This window comes from Bombus vancouverensis, chromosome 5 (assembly GCF_051014615.1).
Source record: "Bombus vancouverensis nearcticus chromosome 5, iyBomVanc1_principal, whole genome shotgun sequence".
Lineage (NCBI taxonomy): Eukaryota > Metazoa > Arthropoda > Insecta > Hymenoptera > Apidae > Bombus > Bombus vancouverensis.
In genome coordinates, this window is record NC_134915.1 from 7,624,057 (window position 1) to 7,651,644 (window position 27,588).

Sequence of the window (27,588 nt, forward strand, 5' to 3'; positions counted from 1 at the left end):
TTTAATCTTTTATGTAGCCAAAAATTCCAAATATACTACGTGAAATTAACTATCTAATTCGCGGATGGTCTATACTAAATGTATTAAGGACAAGTAATACCGAACTACGTTATTTTTTTTCTCCATAAACCTTAAATATATTCGAATTGATTCCAAATTTTTAAACGCTAATAAATTGATCATTGAAACGTTACTTCACAAAAAAATAGAATAAAAGATATATTCTAGGGAAGATTCTACGGCATTAATTATTATTGATAATTCCCTTTTAAGCTACCTGTATCCATTGCAACTGAGCGGAAATACCATGGAAAGAAAGAGCCTTGAGACGACTGAAACCGAAGATATGTACATTTCCTTGAACATATATTCGCATTACCTGTTCAAGTTAGAAACCGCAAATAATGGAACGCGTTCTTTGAAACTAGGGACGAGCATTTAGCATCCGTGGATAGACACGTACAGTATCTTGGAACACAGAAGGTGAACGTAGGTGGGCCCGTTGCAGATTCCGATACAGTTATACCGTTCTATGTGCAAAGAAATGAAAGGTTCTGGAGCGCGATGCATCTAAAGGATTCGAGAGGAGAAGGCACCTCGAGAACGCGATAAAAATGTCCCTCGACAGAGAAGAAACACGCGAATGAAAAAAGACGGTTGAAACGATGGTAGACGCGTGATAGGGTTGTAATAACTGCTCGTTGCCATACAGTTCAACCTCGTGATACCTTCCTTCCCCTCTGGCTTTCTTTCTTCTTTTTCGTCTTCATCTGGCGCCCGAACGTCGAACGGCGTGAATCTTTGCTCATGTTGCGTAGCCGCAACGATCCGTGAGACCAAATTGCGAGATTAGATGCAAGTAAGAGAGTCGTTATACATATATATAATGGGAAAGGAAACGATGCCTTTAAACAGTTTAAACAGACCGATTACGTTTAACCGTCTCGTCGCGCCGCGTTTACGGCCCTGATTCGAATGCTTTATTTATGCTGCAAGAACAAGAACGCGGATAGTACGTAAGAAAACGTTCTTTTTGTGGGAAATTCTCTTCTTCTTTCTCTCTATCCAACTCGACCCTTACCGAATAAATGATGAACGATCTGCAGGCAGAGATAAGAGAAAACGTAAAGAGTAAAATTTGCTGATTAGAAATATAAAATATAAAAGATAAAGGAAGAAAGATATAGTCGATATAAAACATACGAAATGCTAAAAGTGATTTCATGAGATGCGAAAGATCAGTATCACGGAATAGAAAATAAAAGTAAAAGAGCGAAAAATTTGCTTTGCTTTTTAGATTTGATATTTGAATGCACATAGCATTGATATGCAAAGTATATATGAATGCCTATATAGTACATGCGGCTGAACTGCGCGGACTAAAAAGAAAGTAATCGTTTTTGAACATCGACGAATTTATAGAAAACGATGAGAAAGAAAACAAACAGATGCTCTATTAAACGATCTTCCTGCGAGAAGGTGAAGCAACGATCGAAATCGAAGGTAGGGAGCAACGAGACAGAAGAGAGGGACATCAAGGAACGGAAAGTGAGAGAGAACTTACAGGCCGCGCTACTCTTCATGATCGAGGGACACCTCTCTTTATCCCCATTCTCTGTAGAGTTGGTTAAAGTTAAAACGCTTCTCTTTCAGTTGTCGCTCGCCAACGTAGCGTTTCGCGCGGTGTCACGCACGCCTCTCGGCGATTTCGACGAGCTGCTCGTGTTTCGCGCACGAGCAAGCACGTGTTTCGTCCTCTGCGAATGCATTTCCACGGATTTCTTCCTGCCCGATTCCACCGGTTAATCAATCGCGTTTTACCGTGTCACGTACTTCCGTTTTTCGTTTCTCTCTCGTTCGCTTTCAGCTCCTGCTTTTCGCCCGAAAATCGATCGATTACCAAAAGTGAAAGCAACGGATGAGATTTTTGTTTCGATACGTGTTGGCCGTGTTTCCGTTTTAAGTTTGTCGAGCTCCACGAGAATCTAAAACGCATCACTGAATCCGGTAAGTTGACCGTCGAATTTTTCGTAACAATGTATCTCGGTGATGTCGATGTGCCACTTACGATTAAAAAGCTTCTTCGACAGTGCCGAATAAGATAATCGATATGTTGGGTAAACATAATTTTTAGCGTCGAATTAACCTCATAATGTAGCGGTATTCCAGGTGCTCGATGTGAAAACGAGACATACTCGAAGCGATGCTCGATATTTCTGTTTATTTAGAAAAATTTCTCACGCACTTTTATGTCTCTACGGCCACGTATGTCAAGGTACTGCATCTCAACATGTAGGAGCATACATATGTTTCTGTTCAACTTTAAGTTCAACAGAAAGAAACAAAGAGTTAAAGTTCAATTTCACTCACTGTTCTCACGAATTACAAATTTTATCATACGTATCTTATACGTTTATCCTGCGAACCCCTCGTTTCTAATACGAAGCGAGTTAACGAGAAATATTTACAGACATCGTGAACAGGTTCTAATCCACGTTCCAGACTAACTCGTATACCCTTGAATCATCGAATATTTCAGATTAGCAACAGCCCAAAAGCATTCCGCCTCGAAAAAACTAGCATTTTTGTAATCACATCGGAAACTATCATTAACAGAGGATGTACCATACTAGTGTCTTTTATTTAATTAATCGCTAACACAATAAAAGAGAATAGTACCTTGAAGACGATAATGAAATTGATAGGTTGAATTTAATAAGTGTATAAGAACGAAAAGGAAAGCAAAGCTATCCGTTTTAACAAACCGGACAGTGGGAGCACGATTTATTTTTAGGTGAAAGCACAGTTTACATACTCGATTTCGAAGAAAGCGATTCGATGAGCGAAAGTGACGGACGGTCAAACTTGTTCGACTATGGTCGAATTTTATCGGTTCCCCGGTAAATCAACGGAGTCATTATCGCTTTCGCATCTCACAGGCATCTTCGGAAGACACGTGGTACACGCGCGCGAATCCCATTCTCGTATGAACAATTGCGTGGCCACGCATACGCCGACGCGTTCGCATAATTTTCTTTCATAAAGATATTAGACGACACTGACTGTCATTTGAAGTATACATATATATTTTTAAACGGATATACAAATGTTATCATCGCATTTTATTCATTTTCACGGCTAGTTAAGATTATTTCAAATAAAACACGTGCTTTGAAAGTACATTTCAGATTTATCGTTCGTGTGTTTATTGCATCTACTACTTGCCTCGATTACTCTTTTAATTCATCGTTAGCAACATTTGTAAATTATGAACACGCGCTTTAACGTTTTGTCTTTAGCCATTTTTCTTTTCTTTTCTTTTTTTTGTTGTAAGAACGTGTTATATAACTTTAGCGAATACATATATATCTGGTAAATAATATATTTAATTGTACAGTAAATGTAAATTTTTAATTTTGTGCTAATATGTGTAATATATATATGCCTTACATTATAACGTATAATGTGGTTATTTTAATGTTAAGATGCTTTCCATAAATGAATGAAATATGATGTAAAAAATTGTATTACCTTATATAAATGAAATTTATCTTTTTTATATACCGTGCATATAAATATATAATATATGAACATTTATGTATTCGTAAATAATTCATTTTATTATATATAGATATCACGAAGTGCAATAAACATACGTTTCCTGAGTGAACTATAAATATAGCATAACTTATAATTTATATTTTATTTACGTATATTATTATAGTAAACAAGTTAATATATACATATAATCGTTATCATTATTTAGACATTACTGGGTACATTACTGGAAAGGTGTAACATATGTATGTAAGTACACATGTTTATAAAAAAAAAACAGTTTATAAGATAGAACGCGTTAAACAATTCAAATGAAAAAGTATAAGTAAAGCGAAATCAGATTTATGTAAAACTTATTGCGAGAAAAAACGTGGGCAGGAAATTTTTATTTGCAATGATATCGTTCAATGACATAATTTTAGCGAATGTCTGTTCAAGTAGAATAAGGAGGGTCTTAGAATCAAGGATACAATCGTAGTTCTCCGAATGTTAAAAACAAATTGTCGAGATATTTTCAGAAGCAAATAGGTGAACGTGTTTTTAAGTTTCCATGAACTTGGATAGCCTAGCTTAAAATACTACGATCCTGCTTACGAAGTATGGTTTTATGTCTCGTATAATAAAATAAAGCGACTGATGTTGCGTATGGGATCAAGTAAATATAACGCGAAAGTAAAGTAAATGTCAAGCAAGTCGATTAAAGTAAATACACTTGAAGTTCCGAATATAAATATTATATATATATATATATATATATATATATATATATATATATATATCAATTAATTTTTATGACATTATTTCATGCAACGCGAAAGTAAAGTAAATGTCAAGTAAGTCAATTAAAGTGAATGCACTTGAAGTTCCTGATAGAAATATTATACTAATAAATTAATTTTTATGGCATTCTTTTATTGTTCGATAATTAATGTTTCCCTTATGAAATTTTCAATCAAAAATTGACATATTTTCTTTATCGCTACTAAGTAATGGTTTGTAGTAACTCTTTTCTTATTACTTTACGCGTGCACTATGTCAACATTAAAAATCTTACATTTACAACATATTTCCTATTCATATTCATATTTTTAACCATATTACACGAAACTCGTTCGATTACCTTGAAATAAATTTTCTCGGTACTGTTTAATATATATATTCAATATGTATATCACGCAGAAGTGGGCGACCAGATATTTGCTCGAAACTCCATTTTTGAGAAAACGGAATTAGAAAAGAAGAGACTAAGAGATTTAATTCTTATCCAGACACGATCAAACTTCATTTATTCGTAAACGAGATCTTGAAAGAAAAAATGTGATTTATTTTCTATCTATTGATTATTTACACATTATACATGGAGTTGGATATTAACCAAATTTACGTACATGTACACACTTAACAAATTCTCAAACTCAATTTTCTCAAGGACGAAGCGTTTCATAAGAAAATCGTATCCCACATTTTCGACTTATTTCGACTTGTTTTCGCGTAGACTCACTCTCTTGTCCATTGAACCATAAATCGTGATTAATGGAAGGGAATGAAAGTGACTTGTTATTATGGATAGGTGTATTGACGTAATTCCAACGTCGTGATATGACATATTATTATCAGATTAGGACATTGAGGTTTTATAAATTGATACTGCTAATTGTACGTCATAAATATCATTTGTCTCATCACGTTACTTCTCGACAAGTATCATCGCTATACAATTATTTATTTTACTTAAAGTCGCATCAGCTACTATGGTCATTAGCGATTATTTTTATTCCAATGATATATTATTTCTATTTTATATTTCGCTAAAGTTATATTTAATATATAATGTTATTAAGATATATAGAGGTACTAACACTGACATTATCTTGGATCAGCATCTGTGTACTTACCATGCCATAATTTACGTATAATTGATTATCGATTAAAATAATATTTTAATTCTACTCTGTATTTGGATTAACGGGATAAAAGATCGCGTATGTTTGTGTATTCTCTACGAAATTTACAGTTTGGAATTAAACTTGTAATTACTCAAATTTCTCAAATGCTTCACGCAATGACGTTTGTAGCAACGCTATTTCCTTCGAAGAAATAGTCTAAATTATTAAAAGTCTAGATACTTCAAAACACAATGTCGTCAATTGCAAGCCAATTAGAAAGGCACGCGGTTTGTACTCAATATCCATGACTACATTGTCTTTTGAGACTTGTCGTATTATGAGTAACGGTGCGTAACCTATTCATTAGATAGGTCTCACCTCAGGTAATTTGAGTACTTTGAGTTGTTTCTACCGCGGTATATGCTAATTTAAGATCGTGATACGTCGATATTTGAAAATTATGATTATGATATATTAAAAATTTGGATATATTAAAATACCCATTATATTATATTATTATATTATATTATATTGTGTAATATCTATAAAATATTATATGTAATAAAATATCTATTGAAAACAGTATATATCCTGTTTATACTATATATTAAATATTAATTATAATATATTATATTATATGTATATACAGGGTGGTTAGTAACTGGTGGTACAAGCGGAAAGAGGGCGATTCTACGCGAAAAACGAAGTCGAAAATGTAGAATAAAAATTTTTCGTTTGAGGCTTTGTTTTTGAGAAAATCAATTTTGAATTTTTGCTCGGTACGCGTACGGTACATTATTACGGATCTCACTGTAGATCGTTGTCTCGATGGAAAAATTAAAAAAAAAAAAAATTTTATTCTATATTTTCGACTTCTTTTTTCGCGTAGAATCACCCTCTTTCCGCTTGTACCACCAGTTACCAACCACCCTGTATATTAAATTTCTTTGTCGTATAGTAACAACTAAGAAAACATTAATAATCGCTATATTTTCTATCAATATATAAATATTCCTCTTTCTTTACTAATTCTTTACAAATTATTAACACACGCAATGAAAGAATATTATTGATATTAATTAATTAAAGACGACTTTGTAATACGTGCAAAATACACATATTTGTATGCAACCGATTTCTTTGAGTGAATTCTAAAAAGTTGTTCGAAAAATATAATTTTTATAGCTTTTGTTATAGCATAATTTTGTCACTGTCGTTAAAGTGGCATGTCTAATAAAGCATCGTGAGCAAGGCAAATGAATAATTCTTTGTATCGTTAACCTACATATTTCCATAATTGACATTTATAATATTTTTCATAAAAAATCAAATTATTATGGTACTATACGACATTCTGTTACGAAATTGTTATATTTTTCCATCCAGCTTGATTTCCATGACCATTCCGTTTTCTTGTCCTTCGCTAATGATCATCCTGTATTTCAATCTTTCTTACGCTTGAAACAATTTTTCACGATTATGCTTTATATTTTCCTTAAACAACTTAAAGGTAGAAATCACCGGTGTACGTTTACCAGTGGTATTTTCAATGAAATGTTACACAATACATTTATTTATTCCCTGCATGTAAAATTGTGGACTTACGCTTGATAATGGTTCACGCTTCGGTGAGCGATACATTCGCCAAATATTGATATTTCTTTGTCATTTCAGGTCGATCTCGCGGCAACACAAGCATCACGTGAGAAAAAAGAGGAAGGAAGAAGCCATTAATCTTCGCCGAATAATCTTAATCGCGTTATCTAGAAAAATTTTAACATTTCAAGTTGCGAATGATCAACCTATATTTCAAGTATCGACTATGTTGTCTGATTTCGTAAAACGTAGGATAGCGTTAAAAATGTCAGTGAAATTGAAGCGTGTTTAAAGGAATTTTTCGAAGGTGATATAACACTTTTAAGGAAAGATTATAGCTGAATTTCGATGAAATCGATCGCTGAAATATTTAACGTACAGTTCATTTGAGATCTTGAACAGTAATCACGAAATTCTTCGTTCCTGGTTGATCATGAAGTTTATGGTAATGAGACGTGATTTTGTACACGATCAAAATCACGATCATCAAAGCTGAAAGTGTAAAACTGAAAATTCACAATCGAAGGACGTGACTTTGTATTTCCTTCTAAAGTGTCGTCCTGATTCTACGGTAAGTTGAGATATATTGAATATACATTTGAATAAATAATTTTATTATTTTGACCTTGAAACTTTAATCATATTTTTGTACACTTCTTTCTCGAATTTGATTTTCTGCAAATATTATATAATTTTATTATCGAAAATTCTGCACATTTGTGCATTACTTTTAACGTTTAATATTTTAGTATCGTAGTATTATAGAAATATGGCTCACTCTATATAAATGAATACCTATTATAGTGTTCGTACATCAGCTGTTAAAAAGTAACAATAATATACGTATTCGACTTTAAATCGCGTTTTCAGTTTCGGTAACATGTTACAGAAATAAAAAGAGTCCGAACAAACTGTCGAATTAAATAAGAGCTGGAAGATTGTTTCAAAGCGATTGAGAGAGTTTCTTTGTTTGTTTGAAGAATAAAAGTAAAAATGTCACTGGTCAACTTTACCTTGCCGTATCAGTCGGCGACGCCTACTCCATTTTTCTACGGTGGACAAAACGGAGGACAGTCGACAGTGAACAACCTTCGTTTGAATGCCGTACTTCCGCCTGCGCCCGCTTCAAATTTTAATGACCAAGAACCTTTCCAAAACGAACCGTATATACCGCCCGCTGCTTATCAGCAGCAGCAGCAACAGCAACAACAACAAAGACAACGTCAGTCGACCGTTAACCGACAAAGAAATACAAACACGTTCGTCGAAGATTCGTCTTTTTCATCGACACAGGACAGTCGATATGCGAATTACAATCAAGATTTTCGAAGAACGCAACCACGGCAACAGCAGCAACAAATGAGACCTCCTCCGTCGCTCTCACAACAACAGCAACGAGTTTCGGTAGAGAGGGATCAGGATAATTTTCGAACATCGAGAATGCCAGAGCAGGAGAGCTATCCTGATAGACCTAATGGGTAACTTCGCAGGATTCATAATATTTTATTATATACATTTCGTTTAATCGATTTAATTGTAATCTCTCGTATTTGGTGATTTTTCGTTTAACTTTACCGTTATTAAGTTATTATCTACACTCTCCGTTGTCGGTGTGAGTGTATGTGGTCAACGATTTCTTAAATTTCGAAACAAAAAGGGGAAAAAGTGGTGTGAACACGCGGTCGCCAGTTGATGGAATTTTAATTTAACGAAAATGTAGAAATTTCGGTGTACGTTAAGAGAATCATAATTAAAAGAAAATTAATTAAATCGATTATATTACACGGTGACGTATAATTCCGTTCTTTTGAATTTCATATTTTTCCGTCAATTAATTAGATGGCAATACGTGTAATTAAACTCAATGTGCTATGTAGCGGAGTACACCAATATTTTCGTTTTAAAGCATCGTTTGTTGCCGAACCAGCGAAAGCATTTCGTATAGCAACCTTAATTGCTCTCGTAATTATTTATGTAACGATCAGCTGAATGCTCTCTTGTTGCTTGCCATGCATTCCTAATGAATTTCTGACGAATATCTGACTCGTGTGCTCGCCCGTCACTGTCGTTCCCTCGTCCGGTCAATTATGTCATCGATCCGTACATACGATATAGCTTCTTTCATCCTGCGTTCATCCTCCAGATATGTATTATTAAATATGGAGCACAATTTTTTGTCAAACTTAATAACAATTATCGTAAAAGGACGTCATTTATAGTCCCTTTTTTCAACTCGGTAAACGCGGAAAGTACGCATTCCTGCTATCCTTTTAATCTTTTTTACCGGCATTAAGCTTGCATTCTTTTGTAATTTTCACGCTTCTTTTCATACTTTTACATTTTCTTATATTTTATTTCGTATACAACTCAATAACTTTTCTCGCTTACGTAATATTTTTTCATATACACACACACACACACACACACACACACACACACACACACACACACACACACACACACACACACACACACACACACACACACACACACACACACACACACACACACACACACACACACACACACACACATATATATATATATATATATATATCATAAGAATCTCTGAAAGGTTCGTCGAACCCGCTAATGTGTTAAAATTGCACATCAAATTTACTTCTTATATCGTAATTTATAATTATAATCCGATAAAAGTGCCAAGTATTTTGTTGTTCAATTTTTGTTTATTTTGTTAAAGGTATACGAGAGTTAACGGTGAAAGTGGACCTGGTACAAAAACTTCGATTCACGCTGTTTTAGACTATGATGACGACTTCGACGATTACTACGACGACAAAGACCCAGAGATACCAAGGGACGCTCACGTCACACCCATTCAAGGTCCAATCTTTTTAAAGAATGGTTCGGTCCCCGTAGTGCCATTGTATTCGTATCCTCAACTAAACAATGGTACATTTGTACAGATACCGGTAAGTTTGAAAACAACATCATGGCATATAATCATTTTGCATGCAACGCTTTAAAAACGTCTCTGGAGAATGAGAGACCTTCACTTAGCAACTCTGTTGCCAAGTAGAACAAGTATAAGGACATTCGATAATTAATCTTTCAAAATATTTATATGATCTCTGTTGAATTATTTACAATATTATATGTTACGATGACTTGAATGACGTCTTGTTACTGACACCTGTAAAAGTTTCTTACAAAAAATCTCCGGCGTTACAGACATGACGCTAATGAGGTCGTGTGTAATTTGGCTTTCTCCTCTTTAATTTTGTTTTTGTAAGTGCTCTTTAAAATTCCCCGTGAACTTTCCTCGGTTAATGAAACAATGTCATTTTACAGCTTTAGACGGAGCTTTGAAACATGATATACTTTAATTTCGAATGCACGAACTGCATACACGTAGGTTTCGATAAAAGATAAATTAAGGTTAAGCGAAAATCTGAATCGAAACAGTCGTAAAAATACGAAGTATATCGTCGAAATGTAATTCGTACATTATGTCATACTATTTAATTGTGTATGAAGTTCATTGTGTTTAAAGTATTCGTAGCAATTTATCAAAAAAGTATTTCAAGTTAATATGAACAGAGAATGTGTAGCGACTAAAAGAGAGATAAACGTAGCGTTACTTTAAAATATCTTTCCCTTATAAAAAATTCAGGTCATCTTGTGTTCTTTTACATAACACTGCATGTTCTTTTTCACTGCAAATTTTTTGATAATGTGTGTTACGTGTATGTGTTTATGTAGCTTGATATGTTACAATATAATCTATAGAGTAATTTGTCCAACTTACGAATTACAATACAATCATTCAGTTTGAAAAGGATTGACACCAAGTTGATATAGTATCAAATATTATGGATGAAACGAGTTCAACTAAATTCATATCCGAAAGTGCTTTAATAAAAAACTATAAAGGGTCAAAAATTCATCGTAAAGTAAGCTGAATTATATAATACTATTTGACCGTATGATTCTTTACAAGCATTGACTGATGAACGATTGATTACTTACTGATTAGAACTTACTGATTACTTACTGAATACATCTTTAAATGTGATACTACTAATGTTTTTAATTATCTAATTTTTATTTTACAATTATCTATAAGATTATTAGTAATAAGTACTGGACGAAACGCGTTTGATTTTCTCAATCACCCATTATTTTGTTCTTTTGATCCAGGATAGCTTAAAATTTCCTTCGTCAGACCAAATTGAATAAAAAACTAATTCTTCATGTAATTGTTCAAGTACAAAGCATAAAACACGAATCATTATTTTTGTAGAAACCAAAATATGTGACTGAAATATGTATAAGCGCGGAGCACAAATGACTCGACACCTGAAGCCTGTTAATGATGAAAATGATATTATTTCGTGAAGGAATAACAAGGCAGCGTCTTTCGTGTATTGTTTAATTCTCATTTGTATTTTGATTTCCAAAATTTTATAGGACAAAGCGTGTTTGCATTTTTCTTACTACAGTATACAGTTGCTTTCAACTTTTTCTAAAAGTATTTGTCACAAATATAACGATGATGTAGTTGGTTTTCAGTTTTTACTGATTATTCAAACGTCTTCTTTATTGTTCTTTGATTATTTGGTATTTAATTACTCTTTATATGATTAAGAATATATTTACAATAATTATATCTTTTTGTACAGATAAATAGCTTTGTTTAAGTTGAAATCGTATAAAATATAATTATAAATTACAACGTATAATCATTAAACGTTACGAGACGCCGACTGTTTTAATATCATTTCGTTCATGCGATTCTTACGAATGCCGAGTGACAATGGTATGGTGTGACTCATAGGCTGTTGAGCGGAAGAATTCGTTGTGAGTAGAAAGTATACTGAGCTGTTCACGCACGAATTACGAGTATGGAATATATAAGTAGATTTCGTCAAGCTTAGATACAACTTTCAACAAATTTGTTAGATAATCGCGATCTCAGAATTAGGTCGCACGTTTGTCTCAACCTTCGTGACTAACGCGCTTTTCATAAATTCCAAATATCTGGCTCGTCAGCAGTTCACTAACTATTACTCGAAACGTTTCAAAAGTAACTTAAACTTTTAATTACACCTAGACGAAACGATTCAAACAATGGATTATCCATAATTAAAACTCAAAATCGTTCTTTACGATGAAAAGATCGTTCCGTCAGGAAGACGATGGATTTATTAAATAACGACAAAGCGTTTGCAGTTTATTAATTCAGAAATGTTTACCATGATCTCTGCTGGCAGTTCTTTGTACAATTTGTTCCTTGAGAACGTCGCAGTCCAAGACTCGTACTTGAAAAACCGTGACTTGTGTTCGAGGATCGTTTGAAAGGTGATCGAACGCGGCCGTGGCTACAGGAACATTCAAAGTCTATATCACTGGCGTGACATTTTCTTGGAAGCACCCATGACCCCAAATATCTTCCCTAGAATCTCGCAAATGTACGATCGGTCGAGTGCATGTACTTCGCTTACACCTGCCCAGCTGTTTTGCACGTATTTCCTCTTAGTTGTGTGGTCGTACATTTCTGCAAAATTGCGCACCGTGCAAAGAATTCCCTGGTGCAATACCAACTTTAAGGTCAATCGATGTACTGGCATTGAAACAGTAACCCCTTGACCCGACGTTCCGTTTCTTGTTAATTTGTTTAAATCGACAAACCAATTTATCATTACATATTTACTTGCGAAAGACAAACGGTAATTTTCCGTTATCTATTACCATGCCTTTGGATAAATTTATTCTTCTTGTGAAATTGCTTGAAACTTTTATATACGAAATCAATATGAAATTACTTTAGACTACTAGATAAAATCAATACTATTACTAAGATAACACTACTACACAACACGCAGTAGATGAAATTTGAATTTACAAGCTTTCCAATTTCTAAATTTAATGTTACATCCTAAGGCGTCATTAAATGCTTGTTGTATTATTTAATAGTTTTATCGAGAATTGAACATTTTATTTAAAAATTTCTAATTATGTAAAGATATATACTATCTCATCTATATAATTGCGATCTGAAAAGACGACTTACATTAATCTTACTTAAGAATAGTTAATAGTGTATGACATAAGAAGAAAACAAATTTTGTTTTCAGATAATTAGGAATTATTAATAAAAATGATTATTACGTGCGCGAATGAAATTTTCTAGGCAACGATTCTCCAACAAATATCTGCCGTATAGAGATAGAACGGAACAATCTAATGATAAATCTCAGATCTCCATTGTTGGATATTGGGAAAAAATGTCGAGCTGGCAATCCGGTTTTTCCAGTCTATTCGAAATTAAAATCGAGCATGACTCTTATATGACGGAAGATACAAATATTTCTCTATATCCACGTTAACCGCGCTCTGTTAGTAGTTAATAGCTTTTTATCTGTAACAAACATTAATCTTCAGCCATTTTCAAACAGTAGTCTCTTTTACTTAAAGTAATGAATGTAGTAATTGCAAAATCGTTTTACTCCACTCCTTGTTAACCGAATACGGTTTATATGACGTATGAAATATGGAATTATATGAAATATGATTGAATACAAAGTCACTGCAGTGTACAAAGTCATCCTTTTACTAGTTTCCATAAATTATTACAATGGCATTTTGACCAGTTTTTCCTTCATATTATTCTCTATAATCAATCTTATTATTTATAACGAAGTATAAGCTAATACAATCGTCCTTTACGCCAAGTTTATGCTTCTCTGTTATGCTGTCCGCTATTACGCTTTGGCCTTGCAGAGGTACTAACATTTAGCCTACATAGTACGTGGAGCAATTCTGTAATGCATCCAGTATTTAGAAGATTAAGAGAAGATAATGCTCAATTACAAGTTGATCGTTTATTATACTCGAATCTCGTGATATATAATTAATCGTAATAACACGCAATAAATGTCAATACGATGTCTCTTTTCTTCTTTCTTTATTTTGTTTTTTTGCTTCGCATAAACGTGTTAAAATCGATTCGTGATCATCGATTGTGAAACGTAGCGATATAACGATGTAACGCTGTAACGACTCGCAGCTCGTATTACAGTTCGGAAGCGTTGTGGTCGATGTCCTCGGTCTGATCACTGAAAGTTAAAAAGAAATATGTTTAACCTTCCACGCTCATTCCACAGTTCCACGTGATTCTTGCGTCGTTTTACGACTTTACGACTTCGTGCGGGCTGTTTTTGTCAGTCGCCGTAATTAAGGTATTCCACTTCATAAAAGTAAATTGACGGATTTAGCTCAGATATGCGGTTCATGAGTGAGATATGTAGTTATTGAAGATAAATTTAACACCGAAATTAAGTTCCTTGTTTGCAACTATGACTGACATAAATATTGTTCAGGTCTACTTTTAATCATTAATAAATGCTTTTTTACATACGGTTCTGCTAGCTTGTATCTACTTAAATGTTTTCTTCCTTTTTTTAGCGAAAGCGGGACTATAATTTAATTGCGCGACCTTAGTTACGAATTTGTTACTTATACAAATTTTTTGTGTATATAGGTACAATATTATAGATAGATATATAGATATATAGAATAGACGTAGCTATTATATTATCCATTAAATAATATAGCAGTAAGATGTGTGTAATTTATTATTATTATTTATTTTATTTAAAGCCGCGTAATTTGTTGTCCCGTCTTTGAACGGCTATTCACATTTATAGTAACTGTAAAATTGTAAAAGAAAAACTGTAAAATAAAAAGAAACCAAATCAGCTACTCGAATTGTGCAATTTTGCGTTATCTTTTAGTATGCGATTTATATAAAGTAAAATTATCATCGAGTTTGTCATATTGAAGTATTCCTGACTTACGAAGTAGCAAGCGAAATTGAAATTAGTGACCGGCAGCATTTCGAAATACGAATAGCTACCGATTTGTGTTAATGACAGAAATCGTTCAATCGACTCAAAACTAATGCGATTAAACTTAGAACGTGTTTCTAGTATTTGCTTCATCACTTGTCCAATATAAATGTCTTCATTCGAATGACGAAATATTATAATTAGTACCGATGAACCTATATTAAGATTGACAACTTGCATTTATTATTTATTCATTTGAAATTGCTCGTTGACGGTACAACATTGCAGTGATATCTGCACATATTGTTTAAAATAAGCTCGTGTGTCTCTGTACAACAAGTAGATGTGCTTTTATCAACCATGTCCATTGAGTGTCAGGTGGTTAACGTTAATAGCTTCATCGATCTTTTCTCTTAACTGTTTGCGTGTATCAAGCTTTTCGATTAGACATGTTCTCGACTTCGTAGCTCCAAAGAGAAGAATCTGAGGAGGATAAGTCAAATTAATGTGGAGGTCGTGTCACAGTCTATCTCTATCTGACTCTTCCAATCTATCGATCAGCAAAAGTCTCATTGAGCAATAGTGTTACGTCTCTGGTAACACAGTCAGGTGGATCATCGTGCTCGTCCATAAACGATGTTGTATTTCTAATGACGCGCTATCTAAGCACAAGGATAACCAATGTTGCAGAAGATCTGTTTGAGATACTCCTGTGAGATAGTCCTTAAAGAAATGAGATCCGATGAAACGAATGTCTGCTAATATATATCGCACATTTGCGGAAAATCTGTACGTGAAAATACGTTACTGCGTACGACTGTGGTACTCTTGAGTATATTTGATGTGTTGAAGCGTGGGGATTTCTTCTTATTTGTACCATCGTACCAAAAATATTTAAATTTGTCTACATTAATACTTCGATGTATATCACCTTATCTCGATAATGAAGTTGAATCGATTCATATTTATTGTATAAAATATTTTTTTTTTATAGAAAAAGACTTACCAGACGTGATGGCGAAGTTTCTCCGCGTATTGGTCATCTTATACGTTTTTCAAACATTCGTAAGCGGTACAATAAACTAATTTATTATATGCATATTTTTTATACGTAGACTAAAAATATATGAAAGACTATCTAGGTATAAATATGTATTTCGATGCTTTAAAGTAAACTTTTAAGCAAACGATGTTTCACACAGATATAATTTAATGCGTTAAATAATAATGACGCATAAAATACGCATCTGTGTTGTTTTTTCTTAACAGTAAAATAATCTTTAAATAATAATATTCATTTTGTACATTCCTTATAGTATGACTAACCGGAATTCTTTGTCTTACCTTTTTCCTAAATTTTAAGTGCCTTATAAATTGATCATAGGATCTATGATGCTGTCGAAACCTTACAACAGCCTTCGGGCTAATGCGAAGTACACATATCTATGACAACGACGAATATTTCGCGGCGATATATTCGCAGCGGTATGTTTATATGTACTATACCCAAGTATTTACGTGACAGTCTATGTGTTTGTTCACGCCAACGCAAAGCAAGAAATTTCTACTAACACTGCAAATATGTAGTGTCTTTTTTCACGTTGGAATTATGTTGCTTTTCTCTTCGCTGCTGTTCCTTTGTTCCTTTTAACACGCAACAAAATTTGCTACGTAATTAATAGAAATTGCTAGAGATCGTTTAGTCAAATGATAGAATTGTTTAAAGGCGACGAAAGTGTGAAAATGTTTCTGCATTACAATTTAAAATATGGTATCTTTCGATGTAGAAAGCGAGCAGTGAGATTGAGCCGAATAGTAAAATCGACTAACTCAAATGTTGAATTAGCGCAAATCTTATTCATTTAGTCGTTAGTCGGTTGACAATAGCGTATTGTCAATATTTATCCACATTACGAAATGTGACTGGCAACTGTCCATTTCAAGCCTTTATTTAACTGCTCCGCTTTTCTAAGTAGAATAGACAGGCAGTTCAGACCTCTCAAATATACCTTCAAAAACTACACAAGTTACAATCGTACTAAAAAGAGAAACTAAAGTTTATTAGCAATACGAAAACGAAAACTTTTTAACAGATTATCCGTTATTAAGTAGTAACTTATAAACTTTATGAACTATTTTATTGCAATTACTTAAAAATGGCATTGTTTTCTATAAGTGAACAATACAAATTCATTTGTCGTTTCACAAGTAATTTTTGTGTAAATAATGAACAGCATTTTTTACTAGACATTCTAATTCATTATTTACGTAAATAATATAAAATTGAATTTAATACAACATTCATCCCTCATTAATTTCGTACATTCCTACGGAATAATGAATAGTTCAAAAAAGTGGTAAATTTATAATTATGTTCAACATTGTATGTATAAATACGTGTACATATGAACATGTGAAATGTATATATGATTAAAAGTGTGTAGTAGGTATTTTTGCTTATTTTTATTATTATTTAGAGATATTGTTGGTTTGTTAGTGGAATCATGAGGTTGGCGTAGAGCAAAGAGTATCGTGATGAACAAATATAAAATATAAATATTTAAATTTTATACTTAATGTTTGTAAAAAACCCAGCTACATGAATAAAACAACGTTATATGAGAGAATTTTCTAAACATTGGCAATGTTTGGAAATTTTTCAAGAGACTGATGGTACATTAAATAAATAAATGTTTTATTATAGTATGCCATAAAATCAACATATCTTACTTAAATTGAGTAAGTCATTCAGTTTTATAACTGTCCTTACGCAACCGACATGTGATCTTCAGATTTCATCATGATTACATGTTCATTAAGATAAATAAATGATTTAAAGCACTTTTGTAATATAATGTTAATAAAAATTGCATTTTTCATATTATGTTACAAGCTAATAGGAATAAAAATTTGCATTATATATTATACATATAATCTCACGTTAAATGAAACCAACCTTTTTATCATTAACTCGCATAGTTATTGCCAATAAATTTATATTGCAAAATCTTGGAGCTTATTAAATCATTCAGAAGTATACAAAATTCATTTTCTTTCTTTTTTCAACTAATTGTATTTAATATTATTACATTTTAATATTTTATATTCCCTGCGACACACACACACACACACACACACACACACACACACACACACACACAGTATTCATAAATTGCATGTATATTAAACACACAAGTAAACAAATAAAATTAATGGAGAAAGTTTCGCTTTGACAATATTTTCATTCTGTCGAATTTATTTTATTTCGTTGCTTGCGTTGCATTTTGAATACAGAAAACAGAATATTAATATGTAAGCATAAAAATTGGCTTCTTTTGTAAAGTGTTATTAGTGGGAAACATTTATTTGGTACTAACAAATGTAATAAATAATTATTTTCTTTACGCAGATTTCTATTTCATATATTGTTTCGTACAAATAAGATTCGAAATACATACAAACAATTTAAAATCTATTATATATGAGCAAGAAAATATTAGATGGCACAGAGATCTAAAAATATTTTTTCATTTTTTTTTTTATCAAATCACTTTTACGTTTATTTCCTCCTTTCAGCAATTACAGATCTCTATGTCATATAATTTTCTTCAGTATAGTAGACTAAATTATTTTATAATCCAATAATTAAAGCATACGCATAGATGTTATATTTCTTCCTTAGACAGAAAGTCGAGCTTAGCATATGTTTCATTTACTCATATCAAAATCGTATACAGTACAAAATGGTAATTTAAAACTAGTAAGTTTTGTGAATATCGTAGATATAAAATAAATAATATTTATATGAAAATAATTTATCACAAAAGATTATAGAAATTTAAGAATGTGCTATCGTATTGTCCCGATAAGAACAGATCATTAGAATTTAATTGAATTTAATATCCTAATACCTCTACGAGCTTATACGACTTTTTCTTTTCGATTTCTTAACTCATATTAAAGTACTTTCATATTCAGAATTACCATCTACATACCACTTAACTATTAATCTAACGCATTAAAAAATTGCAAGACGAGTACAGTGAAATAATAGAGCTATAAATCAATATGTACCATAAGTGTCATTTTATCTGTTTGCTTATCACATGTAACTTAATTTTTTAATTCAATTCGTGTGAGAGATTGCAATTCACTGACGTAGAAACACGGCGTGATTCATTTCTGGCGGGCAATGTATCACGTTGCTCATACTTTCCTCATACATACAACGTTCCAGACTGACTCGAGTCACTGAATGACGCCTACTGATTCTTCAACGGAGCCGTGAGTGTAGGACGATAATCATTAACGGACCCGATTTCCGGTACAAATCAGCAATTCTATAATTATAATCATTCGTGGCGTTGATCGTGAATGTACGCGCGTTTATGTAAAATTTACAATACTTAAAATAGTTAAATAATTCAAATCGAGGATATATCGATGTTGAAGCAATTCGTAATTTAGTATTCACTACAAAATATATTCAATCCAATTATTAGTGAATTATTAGTTTTGTATCATTTTTATATTGCCTTTAAAAAATTCTCTATTACTTTTGAAGGCTTGAAATGACTTTCATCGGATACATTCTTTACTCGTCACGATGCACTTCAAGTACCATTTTCATCATACTAAACAAATGTTCTCATCCTTTTAAACGGAAGTATAAGTAACTAGCTGCTATTCTTTTTTTCTCAGATTTCTTCATAAACAGAGAACAAAATTTTTAAGCCCAAATGTTACAACTACACATATCTTCCCTTTGAATGTAAGACGAAAATAGAAGCTTTCAATGAGTTTAAAGCGTAGACATAGTTAGAATATACAGATCTGATAAACATCGCTGATATATAGCTATTTTCACAACTTCAGTTTCTATGTAATAACACTGTTCCTTTAATTCTATTCATAGAGTAGAATGATACAATTTTTGGTATTGTTTTGGAACACGATGTATATACTGTATGTGCACACATCAATGTACAGTGTACGATAGTGTACACATCAATATCTTTTAAAAGTATTCAAATATTATTACTACATATCGGTCAAAATGTCCGGGTATTTATGAATGATATAGTATGTGTGTGTATATTTGTATGTTCAATTAACTTAAATATAGTTTAAAATGTTTTTTTCATATATCGATTTTCATATATAAGTTTATTTGTGTGGACTATGGATAAACTCCAAAATACACCAAAATGCACAGAAGTAAATGAGAATTTTGATTTTGTATAAGTTAAACGTTGTGCAGCGATATAGATATAAAGTTAGATATTATTAAATATTAAATTTCACTTTTACCACATTCAGATACCATACTATATTCACAAGGAATCGCATAGTGTCCGCTTTTATTTGATCAGATCCTGTATCTTCGTCCTGCGATCTTCGTATGCACATTTCGATTATTTTATTTCAAGTCAACATTTGTCGCGCCGAGACAATTGTTTCCTCAATGAAGACGTCCTTGCGGTTGATCGTAGGTGTTTCCATGACATTACCGAAGTGTATTTTCCGTATATCTTTACCATCTTTATTCTACAAAGCATGTAGTACGAGGACGCGTAGGCCACATACTATACAATTTACAAAATATGTACATGTCGTACCTCGTATCGTTATTGCGCAGGTGTTAGCAAATATTCTCTGATTGAAGACGTCGTTTCACATTTCTTTGATACGAACCTTGATTGAATAGAAATAGAAACGACCAAAGGGTGGTTCGTTTGGCTCGTGTCTACAATGCGAGCGTGTACAACGATCGAAATGGTCAAACACGCCCTAGACTCACACGAGGCGTGGTTGTTTGATGTCGATCATTTTATGCGCATATCTCCGTCACTCGTTTATATCCTAACTATTTAGTATTTCTCCGCTCGTATCTTGAATTTCTGTTTTGAGAACTACAAGAATTTTATATATTCTATAGCAGTATTTTCTATATTTTATTTGGAAATCTTTCGCGACGAAGTAAATCGCATCGTATCACGTAACGTACGAGTCATTACGTTCATATTGAAATTGCATCTTCTATTATATCGACTAATATTATACTGCTCCAACTTTTTAGAACAATCTTTCTCGAGCCGTATACCTATTTACTGTAATTATTAAGTAAATATACAACATAAGTTTAATCGACATTAAATAATCTTCGAACTAGCCGCGCCTGTTTAGTTGTGCAATAGAGGTTTGTACTTGCGTGATGTTTTTTAGAAATGGAAATATTAATATACTTTAAGTTATAATAGATGTAGAACATGGAAACTCGAGAACTGTATACAAGAAATAATTGACCATTTTCTCATATTTGTAGCAACGAATAACGAGATTTGCGATGTTTATGTAGTTGACAACAACTTATAGAATAAAATATTGCGAATTTAAGACACATTATATTTTTGTTATAGATTCTTTGGACCGCACTTTCCGTTGCTCTGGGAGTCGAATTGAGGGGAGATTTGGTACGTGGTGTACCGTGTATTAAAAAATATCATCAGCTGTTCTGTCCAACTGCCGGAAACACATATCCAATGTAATACCTGTAACAACAACGTAGTAATATTTTACGTTTACGTTATTATCTTATTATATTACCTGCCACGTATTTAGCATGTAACTAATAGGTATTTGTTATGACATAAACGACGTAGTCAGAGTTGGATGTAAAATAAAAGAAGATTCATACTCGTTTGCAATATCATATGTCATCGCATATAATATTCAATATTTCGTAGTAACATTTAACGTGATACTGCAAAAATAGTATTTAACGTAATTAGTTCATAATATTACATATAACATTATTAGCAATACAATTAGAAATAGTAGAAGCAAGGCACTTTACAGATATCTTCGAATCTTCAAAAACAACTTCGTTTACTAATTATCGATTTTTCTGTAGAAAAATTAAAATTTTTGTAGAAGCCACTTCAAAACTGAAAGAAAAAGTTTGGCTGACAATGAGTCGTACTATAATTGAAGCATTGAGAGCAAAAGTGGACTTTTTTTTTTTTATTAACGTGGAGGAAATCCGCACGGACACCAGGCCGCTGGGGAAAAGCGGCGTGGTAGTGCCGGACTCCAACCGACTAAAACCTCCACGATGACCGTCCTGGCTGCGATCGAAAGGGGCCCGGGAACCGGTGTGAGCGATACACCCCCCCCCCCCCCTCCAAAAAAAGCCAACACCACACGGAGTTCCCAAGCGGTCACCCATCTAAGTACTATCCGTGCCCTACGTTGCTTAACTTTCGTGATCGGACGAGAACGAGTGCTTTTTTTTTTTTTTAAACTGTTTATTAAAACCCAATATACAATTATAAATACATTATAGTGTTCACAATAAACGGTGAATTTATATAATGGTATCTTAGGCAAAGGTACCGATACGCAACGGTACTACGTAGCCATGCTGTAATATGTGTCGACGCTTTACATTTTTCGTGTTGAATATATCTTTTGGTTTAAGCCGCTGGAGGAGCGGAGCTTCTATGTGATTTTGTTTTTACTTGTTTTTATTGTCCTGGAAACTGGGTCGCAAAAACAGGACGCTCGCAAAAACAGGACGCTTACGAGAACGAGTGCACTCAACGTGGTATGAGAGTTGGCTAGAGTAAAAATGGACTAACTTCGACTCAACAAGCTGATTCGTTGTCTACAATAAATGTGATCACAAAATATCCAGCGCAACAGTTGATTTCGTTATGTTATCTGTGTTTGATGCAGACAAATCGAGTTCTTACATGTTTATACAATTAATATAGCTTATTGGAATAAATGATCGCTATAAACACAGATTCAAAAAAAATGTATCTCCGTCCATTTCATGTCATGCTTTCAATGCTTCAATTAAAAGTAATAATATTCATGGATCTAGTTTACAACTAGTTTTCCCACACCCTGAACTTTGTTACGAAGAATTATATTAGATTTCCTATACAATTACGTTTCGTTTCATGCAACATATTTCTCGCATTGAGAATTTTTCATAGGTGTTCATAAGATAATGAAATTTAAAACGATAAAATACTTTTTAGAGAACGGATAGAACGTTTTATTGACGAAAATAAGGCGTTAATGAAGAGAATGTACGGTGACTTCGAAATGAGTTCAGGATACGGTTCTCCGACAAGAGAACCCAGTCATCGGACACGTAGGAGACGAAAAAGTAGAGAAGCTACAAAACATGATATCCCCGATGGTGGACCTAGTTTTCGCGACGAACTGGATCCGGAAATGGAGGCTGATGGTGACTCATTTTTTGCTAATATCAGAAAGACCAGAAATCCCCGACAATCTCCTGGAAAGAATCGAAATGACAGTGGCAGGTACTTTCTTCGAGAGCTTGAGTTTATAGGTCCACTAAAAATCGCTAATGACAAGATATCACTATTCCATAAGATAATAATTCGAATTGATTTCTTTTTCCTTCTATCGATGCAGTTTTTTACTTATAGGAAGTTCCACTTCTTTTCTGGCCAAAATTTATCAATATATCCTATGTGTATAAGCAAGAAATAAATATTATACAAAATAGGTCGTTTTAAGCTTCGTTATAAAATTATAACAGAACACGACAAAAGGAAAAGATTTATAGCTTGCTTATACCACTGCACCTTTTCGGATGTACAACTTGGAACATGAAAAAGTTTATCCAAGAATTAATGTTGACTCACTGTCGACTGGTAAATTACATTTTTTACCATCTACATTCTTGTATCCATTGGCGGGAACAGAGGATATTTTAAAATTGTGTATCAACAACGAGTAATTATGTGATTGTCTCTCTATAGTTTGCATTTTTCTTATAACTTTTTAATAAAGCTCCAAACAATTTATATTTACGTAACATTTTTCTATTGTTTACAATTACAGGACAAATGAGAAATATTAGCACGAAAACAACACTAATACTATAGTTGTAAATAGAAAAGAAAATTACCACGACAAATAAAAACGTGGTAACATTAAGTATTAAACAACTGAATATTTTTCAGAGTCGATGCATGCGAATCGAAGGTGGAAATTGTAACTCCTTATTGGGCCAGCAACAGCGCTGGCAAAATTCGTGCCATTGTGAACACACAGCATTTCGAGCAGGCCATTCACCAAGAAGTTTGCTCGTAAGTGTGCTTTCATACGCGACTTTACGTGAAATCGGAACTTTTCTTCAAAAACTTTCCTCTTGCAGGAAAACTCAGACAAACCGCTGTACTGGTGATTGCGGTTGCGAACAAAAGTATAAGTGGCACCGACTACTTGCGTACGACCCCGACAACGATTGCAAAGGTATCTTCATGGACTGGTTCCTCTTCCCTTCCTGCTGCGTCTGTAGATGCGACCCGGTTCCGAGCAAATTTTCCTCATCTAACAGTCGAAATTAACATGACTTTTTACGAGCAAGAGTCTCTTACACTGTCACGATCGAACTTGTGATTCAACTGCGATTACAAAGAAAGCTAGAACACTGTACGCAGATTGATATTGTCTTCGAAATGAAATTGAATTGCGGCAAGAGAAACTATCATCCTTTTGCTTTAAGCAGGTTTCAACAACGCCGTCGTTTCGATAGGATGAAACTCCGCCACATTTATTAAATTAAGCATAATATATATGTTTAATTGACGATTATTACATTTCGTCGCTAAGAAAATCCGCCTTATTTATGAATATAGTACTAGAAACTATTGGAGGAATTTCTACTATTCCCTTCCTACTGAGGAGCGTTTCTCCCTTTCTTTGTCGGATTATTAGGATTAAGTTATATAAAGAATTAAATAAACAGATATAATAGATTATAAATTAGAATAGATATCATTATTTTCCTGCAATACTTTTTGGTAATGCGAATTAGGGAAAATTTGTTATATTATTAGTTGTTTATTGTTATCTATCTTCATTGTAAAATAATACTTATCAGTGATAAACTACGGATGTTTATGCATTTATGGGAAGTTTCAAGATGCAAACATGTACAGAATGCACATAACACACAGAAAGATATTGTACGTACAAAGTACCGAAAATAAAGTGCTGCTCGTCATAAAAATCTTCAAGTTCCATGTTTTCAGTTGTGTTTATAGAGATACGTATTTGCATAAACATTCACAGTCTAGTGATATCGTATTTAATACAATTTTTGTTACTAATTTAATGATCTATCGAACATCTATCAGCAGTGTAAGATCAAGGCAACTAATTAATAAGGAAAGGATAGCAAAAAGTAATATGAGAAGGAACAGATGCATATTAACACATATATTATGTACTATATTGGCTGTAAATTATAAACAAATCAGAAATAATTATGAAAAAAGGGTGTCCTTTGGTCATCTGAATTATGTGAATAATATCACAGCCCGGTTTAGCGATACATGTAACTAATATAAGTATAGTATGTCCTACTTAAACGTATACACACCATCGAAAGAGCGAAAAAAATGTTTTACGTAAAAGTTGTTTGGAATACGTGAATTTTTGAAATTCTTATTTCCAATGATTTGAATATTAACGCGATTTGTTATGTATTATAATATTGATGTCACTTTATTACGTATTTCACAACGAATTCAATAATGTTCAATAATATTTTCTCAATAGTTAGAGAAATGATAGGGTGCATCCATTTAAAGTAGACATACTGTACGTATAATAAACTCGCCATAGTTTTATAATTAGCAGCTGTGTATTTACGCGACTCTTGTTTATTTCAATTTTCGAATGACAATTACAATAATTTTTTGCAACTATGTTTTTATATATTATATCGTGTTATGAACATTATCGATGTAATAATGCTCGAATTGCTATTGTGATAATAGACAACAGCGTTAAAAAGAACAATGATATTTAAAACAGTAGACAAACTATAATACCATTTTCGTAAACCTTTTAAACGTAACGAAATAAGATAATCGTAATAAGATAGATTCGAATTTCAGTCAGTTTGTTTAATGGCAACGTGACAATACTAATATAGTTCATATATTGGCGATCAAAATTTTTCAGTTCTATATTTTTATAAATACGTAATACGCATTTGTTGCTTTCTCCTGTTAATTACAGTCTAGTTTATCAGAGAGAATTTGCTTGTGATCGGCAATTTCGCTATGACCTTCCCTTGCAACTAAGATATCCGACGCCCTCGTATCAATTTAAAGCAGCATTTAAATTTTGGTGTATCAAGGTGCTGTGTATTTCGAATGTAAAAAACAGGAAAAACTCGTTCCATGGTACCTTCGGTATGCTTTTTTATACGATAGACAAGATAATTACATTCGATTGAAAAGAGGCTTTTCTGCTGCGCAACCTTCGCGTTTTGTCCTCCATCGTTCACGTCGACATTTTTTTCCCTCCTTTAGTTTAATTGTAAGTAAATAAGTAGATATGCGCGGTCATTTAGTTGGAATGCGTATCCTGTTGTCACAATCTCTTTCTGACAATCTAGAAAATATAATTCTCAGTAATCGACGTTGTTATTTCTTTTTCGTCGGAGTAGTTAGATCATTATATTCATTACCCGTGTTTCATTGTTTCTTCTAGGATATGTATCTTCAAAGTCAAATACCGTGTAACGAATCTATATAATTACTAGCGTGTATAAATGTAATTGCATAGAAACGTTAAAATACGAATTAGAAAAATATTTATTAAGTTATGTACGCGAACCGCAAACAACGAAATCCAAACATACATATGTAACACATTATATTCCTATATTTGGTAAAATAGAATTTTGTACATACGCGAAATAAATTCTGATTATTATTCCCTGGAATTTTGTGCAGCGAAGAATTATTGCAATTATTGCGTGGAACGTCTAAAATATGTGATCTAACCGAGTTTCCTGGTCCTATATAATGGCTAACACAAGAAAATAATAATTTGGATCATTTAAGATATGTAGGTAGAAAAGGATAGAAGAATGACAATTTCCATGATCAAATAAAAGAATCGAAAACAAGAATTAATTCTAATACTTCTTAATTATTATAGATATAGAAATATAGCTTTTTATATTATAAATATAGAAATATATTCATTCTCAGTGTTATTTTATTGAAAATTACTAAACGTTAACTGTTATAAAATTCGATATTCAAAAAGTAGTAACTAGACTGCAGGTGTTTGTACGTTTATGAAAAATTTTAATCTATATGTGCAAAATAATAGATAACATACAAATTATAGAAAATATTTAAAATAAAATACGAGTAATATATACGAGTAATACATATATATACGATGAAACAAATTTCTATGTCTAAATTTCATTTCTTTAGTTACGTTAATAAAAATATTTGAATTTATATAAACATTTGTAATCTAACGATGATATCCCGACACAGGCTGTCAGTTCTTCATTTTACGAAAGTTGATGTAGATTAAATCGGGTTCTTCTTTCTAACAATTGTGAACACGTGTCTAACCCTACTTTTAAAAAAAATGTAATTAACCAACACAAATATACCTCGATGGTATAAACGACACAAACTTACGATAATATGATACAAATTCTATTTAGAAAGCAACAAATATTCAATTCCTAGCAGAAATAGCATTATCATAACCAAAAGCGACCGATGACGAATGATATTCCATTGTAAACGTCGAAGAACGTAGGCGTGAGGTATTTCGGTTATTTCGACCTCCGGTGCAAAGGGATTATTTGGCGGGCAATTGATTGTGTGAAAATCACGTATCAACATGGTGATTTCGGAATGTGC

The 27,588-nt window shown here is 32.8% G+C and overlaps 1 protein-coding gene across 1 annotated transcript; it reads left to right on the top strand.

Moving 5' to 3' along the window:
* Positions 1-1,631: 1,631 nt before the first annotated feature.
* On the top strand, positions 1,632-26,639 carry spz3 (Spaetzle domain-containing protein 3). The gene is made up of 8 exons (XM_033340948.2): positions 1,632-2,007; positions 7,119-7,611; positions 8,021-8,518; positions 9,742-9,973; positions 21,271-21,395; positions 22,900-23,190; positions 23,860-23,985; positions 24,054-26,639. Exons 3-8 carry the CDS (start codon positions 8,034-8,036, stop codon positions 24,244-24,246), a joined length of 1,452 nt encoding a protein of 483 aa, XP_033196839.1. The 5' UTR covers positions 1,632-2,007; positions 7,119-7,611; positions 8,021-8,033; the 3' UTR covers positions 24,247-26,639.
* The last annotated feature ends 949 nt before the right edge of the window (positions 26,640-27,588 follow it).